The sequence below is a fragment of the Macrobrachium rosenbergii genome, chromosome 4, assembly GCF_040412425.1.
Source record: "Macrobrachium rosenbergii isolate ZJJX-2024 chromosome 4, ASM4041242v1, whole genome shotgun sequence".
Taxonomy (NCBI): domain Eukaryota; kingdom Metazoa; phylum Arthropoda; class Malacostraca; order Decapoda; family Palaemonidae; genus Macrobrachium; species Macrobrachium rosenbergii.
In genome coordinates this window covers 67,096,053-67,105,081 of record NC_089744.1, presented here as the reverse complement: position 1 = coordinate 67,105,081, position 9,029 = coordinate 67,096,053, and the positions used below count along the sequence as shown (strand labels likewise).

At 35.5% G+C, this 9,029-nt stretch overlaps 1 protein-coding gene across 1 annotated transcript in view; it reads right to left on the bottom strand.

The window, feature by feature from the left end:
• LOC136835556 (alpha-L-fucosidase-like) overlaps positions 1-8,579 on the bottom strand; it is an 8,670-nt gene extending 91 nt beyond the window's left edge. Inside the window, exons 1-9 of the mRNA XM_067099216.1 lie at positions 8,497-8,579; positions 6,908-7,078; positions 6,272-6,520; positions 4,457-4,620; positions 3,621-3,822; positions 3,070-3,210; positions 1,620-1,782; positions 876-1,020; positions 1-613 (exon numbers count right to left, since the gene is read on the bottom strand). The exon at positions 1-613 is cut by the window's left edge and continues 91 nt beyond it. Coding sequence (XP_066955317.1) covers positions 467-613; positions 876-1,020; positions 1,620-1,782; positions 3,070-3,210; positions 3,621-3,822; positions 4,457-4,620; positions 6,272-6,520; positions 6,908-7,078; positions 8,497-8,554 — 1,440 coding nt within the window. The 5' untranslated portion in view covers positions 8,555-8,579 and the 3' untranslated portion in view covers positions 1-466. The remainder of the gene's footprint in view (positions 614-875; positions 1,021-1,619; positions 1,783-3,069; positions 3,211-3,620; positions 3,823-4,456; positions 4,621-6,271; positions 6,521-6,907; positions 7,079-8,496) is intronic.
• Positions 8,580-9,029: the final 450 nt, after the last annotated feature.

Sequence of the window (9,029 nt, the reverse complement as noted above, 5' to 3'; positions counted from 1 at the left end):
TCAAAAGGACTGAATATTTCTTAAAAAAGTATGCATGATAGTCACATCTATTTGACAAACTGGTTCACATTACTCCAGCAAATTAAATTTCTTGGCACACTGGGCCTCTGAACTTCACAGCCATACAGAATGTGTGAATCATGAAAACAGAAGGTATAAATAAACAAAAATGTGAAGGCTATGAGTGGGTTCGCTGTAATTTTTATCTTAATATGTTAGGGCGGGTGTTCATTTTGCGTTTAGTCGTCCTTTACGTTACCAGTATCCCCTGACAATAACAGGGAAATAATATTAAAGGCACATTTCGCTTAAAGGCAGGAGTGAAGTATTATCACGAAACTGCAAATTTCAGCAACTTCAGTAACCAGCATCCGAAGAGCAAACGATCCCATGGAATGAAAGACGCTGTCATGACTTTTAAATGATCATGAAGTTTATGGGTCCTTATTGTTACTGAATAAGCTGTCTATATGCCAGCACGGGCTCTTGCTCCTAAGTCACTCTGTGGCACCGCTGGAATAATGTTAGTCATGATCAATACCCAGGCCCACTGGCTCCTAACTTCTGCCATTTCTGGAAACATTATGGTCATCCCACTTTTCGTAGACTTGAACTGAAAAAAAAGAAGAAGGAATGAATACGCAAGACTGAACGAAAAAGAATGGCCATAAGCTATTATAGGTATGTAATAAGCACATGCAGCTACATTGTAGCAGCCTAGTGTTTACAAAAGAATGACTAAATATTTTGAGTGCTAAAATGAATAGGAAACAATATCGGGCATCAAAGATATAAAGCAAGTCAATATAGCACAGGAAAACTTCATAGCGTAACGTGAGTCTTCTCGTCAAGAAATATCTGCTATTCAGATGTACCTTTAGTCCCTCTTCCAAAAAATCTCCGTAACCAAACATGAAAATCTTGGTCTGTTCCGTCGGTTCGACTGATGCCAACAGCAGATTGTTTTTCTTTGGCCAGTTGAGAACAATGGCGTACGTCACAAACTCTTTGGCAGTGTACCTGGAGAAAAACAAAATCGGAATCATTAATATTTTATTTAGGACTTTTTTGTCATATGGATATAATGTATGTGTAGGTCAAAGTCCATACTCATTTTACTTTTACGTGTGATGGATGGATATTGCAACTATCAATTAGCAATGCGTTTACAACTCCGATCACAAAGTATAAAGAACATTCTATATCTGGAATTTCTGGACGGATTATGGTAGACTGGTGAGGTTTTTATTTTTACATCAAATCCCTTTTTATATATTTGTTTTTTTTTTTCGTGTCACTGGTTTGACTGTCTTGCCAGATGGTATACAGTTTCTGTGTACGGGTCATATATATTTACATAAATGGAGGAATTGATATATAAATATATAAATCAATTTTTCTAGAGAAATTTACACATGCATATATATATATATATATATATATATATATATATATATATATATATATATATATATACACACACATTTATACATGTATATATACATATGTGTGTGTGTGTGTGTGTAATGCGCGTGAGAAAGTGAGTTGCAAAAAGTAAATTTTAATGCTTCACAAGAAGGATTCTCGCAGTCTTTACTTTTACTGATATAACGACTCACCAAACTCCTGGAGTTACTGAGTCATTCTGATGTACCCAAGGTCGTGATCCATAAATGGCTGCCCCGTTTATTCCGAGCCAGGTGCCGAGTTGTCTCAACCTCTCCTCCATGATGGGAGGAAGGCGTCCGTCGTGGGTTGGGCCAATGTTTATCAAGATATTTCCTGAAATGTAAATCAGCAGAAATACATTGTCTGTGGATCGAAGCTTGATATTTTGGACTTAACTTCTAAGCCTGTATTCAAAATTATTTTGCTGGGAATCTTAACCGTCTTGGCATGTCCTTTGCATACATATTGCTGCGGGAAGCAAACCACAATGTCTTTTTAGTCAGCCTTAACATATATATGGAATTCATGTAAATTAGTACAATGTTTCTTGGCCATGAAGAGAAAATTAAAGATTCCATTTGGTCTTTAAATTGCAACAGAGAACGGTGTTAAGGGAACTCTACAAAAGAGAAAATAATAAGCTCATAAATTATGCGTAGGCGTATAGTATCAACTCAGTCCCTTTTAGGAAGAAACACTTCCTCCCACAGCAAGAGAATTTAGACAGCTAAGAGTTAGGCCACTGCAGTTTCTCCTGGGACAAAATCGAAAATTTCTTCTGACAGCTCAGTGCGTTCTAGACAGCACCTCTCTTTAGAGTGGGGCACCTTAGCCTTGTGTTAGTTCCCCAAGAAGCAAGGGAACTGCGCATACCAAAGGAGGTTGCCAGGTTATTCGCGTACAAGTTATCGTCATGTTTTCTATATGCTATATGAGAAAAAGGAAGGGTGAGTCTTCTTTTTCTTACCACTCATATCTGATAAAACGTCAAAGTTATTCTCGCCTAACAGATGAGTGAGTAATTTAGTAGGGTGTAATAGAAATAGTTAGGCTAGCGTATCTGCTGTCAAAGATCTACGTGAATGAATACATTACAAGACTGAAAAATACGCGACTAATTTTCATTCCTCCACTGACATAACAGAAATAGAAAAGTCGATAGTTTTTGCCTTTAACCATTCAGTTTGAAATATGATAGCATTCTACTACGATTTGCATTAAAATTATACATTACACGGTTTCTCCTCCAGTCACATAAAAGAGATGTTGTATAAGGATACTTTAAAAATGTCAGCTAACGAATACCGTAGCTCTGTGTCCAGTACATTATCGGTCAAGCAAAATTTCAGCCATCGTAATAAGTGCTGTGAAAGGCTAAGATTGCTAAAAATGTTATCATAATCTTACTGGAACTATGACACACAAGATATCGTAGCTCTGTGTTCAGTATATTGTCAGTAAAACAAAATTTCAGCCATAGTAAGAAGTGCTGTGAAAGGCTAAGATTGCTAAAAATGTTATCATAATCTTACTGGAACTATTACATACAAGATAGATTAAGTGTCTCTCCTGAATATGCCTTTTAACCTATTTATGCAATGACATTAAATACTGCCTCACCTCCGCAACTGACCGTCTCAGCTAACTGGGTGATGAGCTCGTGAATGGTCAGGTAGTCTGCAAGCACAGCATTGCGTCTGTAACCCCAAGATCTCTTGTCGAGCGTCATGCAGTTCTCCCACTTGTGGGGCTGCACTGTACCTGCGGATGTTAAATACTAAATTCATTAAGTGGAGTTATTGTTGTCAGGAGTTACGTATAAGTGGAAATGAAGAAGAGGCTCTTAAAGCGTAATTTTGATATTAATGATAATAATGGAGAAACAAACCCACAGTTATGTATGGGCACAAATATATTTAAAAATAAACCTAAAGAGAGAATCTTATGGATTCCCGAAAGCTATCTGTTTAGGTCTGTTTTTAAATATACTTGTACCCATACATAACTGTGGGCTTGTTTCACCATTTCAAATCTAATGGTACTATGAGGATTTTTAATGATCATGATATTCTTCGTAGAATATTCATCACGCTCAAATACAACAGTCAGGGAATTTGATAGCTGATCATCGATTTAGTATCTAAAAAGAATGATAACAGAAATCCATTCACCTGGATTATACCTGTCGGCACAGGTGTAAAATGAACCGTGTTTGCAAGGGGTTCCGATGCCCCACCGGTCGTTGACGACCACCGTATCTTTTACTGGCGAGTTGTTGAAAAGCCAGGCCAGAAAAACAGTGGAATTCCAATACCAGTCATGGGCCTCTGCTTCTCCATCAGACCAGATGATTTCTGGCTCGTAGTTCATTACCTAAAAGAATTCGTTTGCAGTCATGTGGAAATGCGAAAATAGACTGCCATGCAATTGTAATAATGTGAATGTGAAGTTTTCTTCATTTGCTGAACAACACCCAGATTCTGGTATTTTACTTTTAGATTAAACTGAAACATTATTTGATCAGTCTCATTTCACGGAATCCAGTAGACAATACAATATTGAATTCAATACGTAACAAGTTCTTTATATTTCGTAGATTTGCGATAATTCATGGCGTGATCATAAGCTTTATACGTGAAAAGAGCTTTCACTTTTAGATATCTTAATTACTGGATGAAAATCTAAAATCAAACTAAAACAACTTACTTTTGTTCTCGTATATATTTGAGATTCACAGCAAGGGAATGCTTTAAATAATTAGTAGGTGTCATCAGATGATTCTGTTTCTAACCCTGAATTAATAAATTTAGTCTTAAAGGCACACCCCCCCCCACACAAAAAATAAAACACACACACACACACACACACAGAACACCGAGAAACATTCTGCCAGAATTTCTTGTGATAAAGAAGGAAATTATTATCATCTCATATATTCACAAGATTATCGTCAACATTCTAAATCATGATGTAAACAACAACAAAACATCCATCTGTTTTGACTTACTATGTCGTAGAGCTCTGGTAACGTTTTGGTGGCAACAAAATCGTTCGTGTGAAAGTAATTGGCTTTGTCTTTCAAGTACAGAGGATTAAACCATTCAAACAGGGAGTGATATAAGCCGAAGTGAATTTGCGGTGCCTTCGACCTCAAAGCTCTTGCCAGGTCACCTGTATGGATTAAAATAAAAAAAAAAATAAAAGGAACCGAAGTCACTAAAGAAAAATAAGGTCATTTAGAATAGACAGCGTTATCTTTAAAAAGAGATCCTTGAAAACGAAGGAATAGACAGACCTGTAATTTTGGACTGAACTATGAAACATAATGATCAGAAGTACTTCAATCAACTGTAATTACTAAAAAATCATGATTAACACATGTAATTAACAGTTTTTACCGGACGGGGTTATGGCTACTAAGGAGCCAGGTGGTCTGGAAGGGCAACAAGGGAAAAAAAAGCCTGCTTAGAAAATAGCAAGAGCTGAGGGCCATAAAAGGGAATAACATACACAGCACTCTCTGATTAGGAGTAAGTATTACGTAATAGAAAGACTACTCAAATCGAAAGAGGACGAAATTAACATAGAAGCCTAAAGAGTTGGGGGTGGGGGAAGAAAATAGTCTTTTGCCTTTGTAGTATCCTTTTGTTTATTGTTGCACGACATGAAATGAATATGGGAGAGCATTTAAACGTATCAAAATGATAAAGAATGAAATGAGAAAATCCTAACAAAGCATTATCTTAATCTAAGAGGAATGTAGAAGGTAAATATTAGTTAAATGATGTTTAGGAAAAATATTTAACTCTTAAAGGGACGCTGGTCATACTTGATTTCTATATTTATATCTTTTTAGGTTGTGAAGATTTGCATATATACGTTCATATATATATATATATATATATATATATATATATATATATATATATATATATATACAAGTATATAGTATATATATATATATATATATATATATATATATATATATATATATATATATATATATATATATAAATAATCAACACAATTCACGTGTGGAACAGAAACAAATTTCTGACTTCACATCAGGATCGAACCCAGGTCTTTCAGATGAAAGGCAAGGGAGCTGCCCACTAGGCCACACAAGTCAATTAGTCACTCGATGGGCCGGAGTTCAGTTCCCCCGGCCGGCTGATGAAGAGTTAGAGGAATTTATTTCTGGTGATAGAAATTCATTTCTCGCTATAATGTAGTTCGGATTCCACAATAAGCTGTTGCTAAGTAACCAATTAGTTCTTAGCCACGTCAAATAAGTCTAATCCTTCGGGCCAGCCCTAGGAGAGCTGTTAATCAGCTCAGTGGTCTGGTAAAACTAAGGTATACTTAACTTTAACAAGTCAAATAAGAAATTGGAACCTGAGGGCAGCGCCCTTGCCTTTCAACTGAAAGACCTGGGTTCGATCCTGATGTGAAGTCAGAAATTTATATATATATATATATATATATATATATATATATATATATATATATATATATATATATATATATATATATATATATATGTATATACATATGCATGTGTACACACACAAATATATATATATATATATATATATATATATATATATATATATATATATATATATATATATATATATATATATGCATGTGTACACACAAAATATATATATATATATATATATATATATATATATATATATATATATATATATATATATATATATATATATATATATATATATATATATATATACACACATATACTTTAAATGAACAATCGAATTCACACAAAAAAAATCTAACCGAGATCTGTCCACCTTACCAACCAAGTTCCTCTTCGGCCCAACATCCATGCTGTTCCAGTTCCAGGAATTCGGCGAGGGCCAGAGAGTAAAACCCTCGTGATGTTTGCTGGTAAGGACGACGTACTGAGCCCCAGAGGAGTTGAAAACCTCCGCCCAGTCTTCAGGGTCGAAAAACTCTGCCGTGAACTGAGGAGCAAAGTCCTGATACGTGAAGCCGGGAGGATAGTTTTCCTTCATGAAGCTGACGTAGTCGGGAAGTTTTCCCTCTAAGCAAAGGAAAGAGGAAAGATGAAAACACAGAATAAATGTAATGAGTTTGTGGATACAAATGCAATGCGAGTCATCATAAAGAGGGAAAATGAAACAAGCTACATTTGTAACAAAATATTTTAAAGAAACGGTTTGTGAAGCCTAATAAAATTTGTAGTTCTTTGTGTATAATCACTGAAATAAATTCGAGCTTCATGTATTACCAGAATCAATTCCCAAAGATTACGAATACCCAATACACTCCTAAATATAGGTCTAGCAGTTACTGCCGAAACTGTTCTTTCCAGCATGAGTCACGACATGGAACAAAGGATCTTAATAATAATAATAATAATAATAATAATAATAATAATAATAATAATAATAATAATAGCCGCACTTACTCTTCCAAAACTCCCAGAACCATTCAGAACCGAATGACGGGACGGAGAAGACGCCCCAGTGAATAAAGATCCCGATTTTGGCGTCATCATACCACTGCGGGAGAGGGCGAGAGTCTAAGGATTCCCAGGTTGGCTCGTACTTGGCCACGACGGCGACCAGAATGCTTGAACCTGTAGATCGTTGGTATTACCAGAAAAATTAATAATCTGATATCACAAATTCAACTACTATTCCTACTAACTATAATAATAATAGTAACAAATAATAATGATGATGATGAAGGGATGCTAATGCATTATATGAATAGCATGTTTACTCAGCATCTAGAGAATCGGTCAGAATATCAGTTTATAAACAAAAGTTGTTTATACAAAGGTCATCAGAATCCATGGAAGTTGAGTTATTCTTTGAAAGACAGTGAAGATAATTTCTTCTTATTCACACAAGATAGTTGTCACAGCTCTGTCAACTGGACAAGTTCATGACTGGATGGTCATCTTCTCTCTATGTATCTGTATAAATATATATATATATATATATATATATATATATATATATATATATATATATATATATATATATATATATATATATATATATATATATATATATATATATATATATATATGTATATATATATATATATATATGTGTGTGTGTGTGTGTGTGAGAGAGAGAGAGCGTGTATAATTTAGAATTGCCATTGCAAGGGTAATTCTGAATTATACCCACCTAGCATTTATATGTAAGTGTTTTCACTAGGGGCCGATTGCAGACTTAGCGGCCTTATTACATTCCTGCCCCAATTTAAGAATTGTGGGCAATCCCGAACTCTTACTTCAAGTTCAGGAACACTCGCACTTGCTTAGAAACAATACCTCTCATTATTTTAATACATGTTTTTAAGGTCACCTAGTAGGTTATGTGAAAAGCGATGTTCGACTCTTCTTTTGCTCTTATCATTATTATCATTATTATTATCCGATGACATAACTCACTTCCTCACAAGATGACAAGTTAAGCACCTTAACGATATAGCTCACTGACACATAAAATAATGTCTATAGGATATGGAAAATGTAACTCGCTGGCTTTCTGTTAAACCGCTGTACTTACGATTTTTTCCGTTCTTACATGATATGCTCATGCAAAACTGTTTTTTGAATTCTTCTCACGTTGCTTGTTAGTATAAAATACTGAAGGAAAATTCTTCTGTACGAAAAAAACGAGAGGTTCAAAGCGGAACAAGTTACTAAAAGAAAGTTCATCTGCTAACGGAATGAGGAGAACGCATTAACGTCATCTGCATAGGCTCAGGAAATAAAGTATAGTTTATACAAAGCATCACCGAGAGAGAGAGAGAGAGAGAGAGAGAGAGAGAGAGAGAGAGAGAGATTCCCTTCCTGTATCATGTTCACAACATCATTACTTCCTCTGCTCAATGCATTAAATATCGAATTATATGAAACACGGCTCTACCACAACTTCATAACATTTCACAATGCACACTCAGGCTTTGAAATGCGCCGTTTCGAGACACCAACCCCATTTCTCGTCTTAGAAACCGATTCAAGCGATTTAAGCTCACAAATAACAACGAGAAGCTGCGATGTGGCCATGTCGATGTGGACTGAATTCGTACTCATCACCGGAAGGCAAATGACCCTTGAAGCTCAGTCTCCCTCCCTTCTCTGATATTAACAGGGGTGGAACAGATGATAGTTTATTGCCTTTTGTAAACTGGCGACGCACTCATGCTCATCGACGTCGTATATATTTTGGAAATCTTCATGAAAAGTGTTTTTCGTAACATCCCCATGGATCTTAAGAATACTTCGACACCTTACATCTAAGCAAATGTCTAAAAAATATTAGAACTGAATGATGCTGACAATAAGCAATATCATCTGAAGAAAGCTAGCTTCCCCGGCAGGAATGAATAAAAATATTATCTCCCCTCCTTCACCAACCATAATTTATTTCTCAACTTTTGCTTCAACCAAATCAGATACACTCGCTTAATGCGTTTCTCATCATTACATGCTTCAACTCTCTCTTAAAAATCTGTACTAATACAAAGCAACACCTTTCTTTCCTTCTACTGCACCGCCGTTCATATTC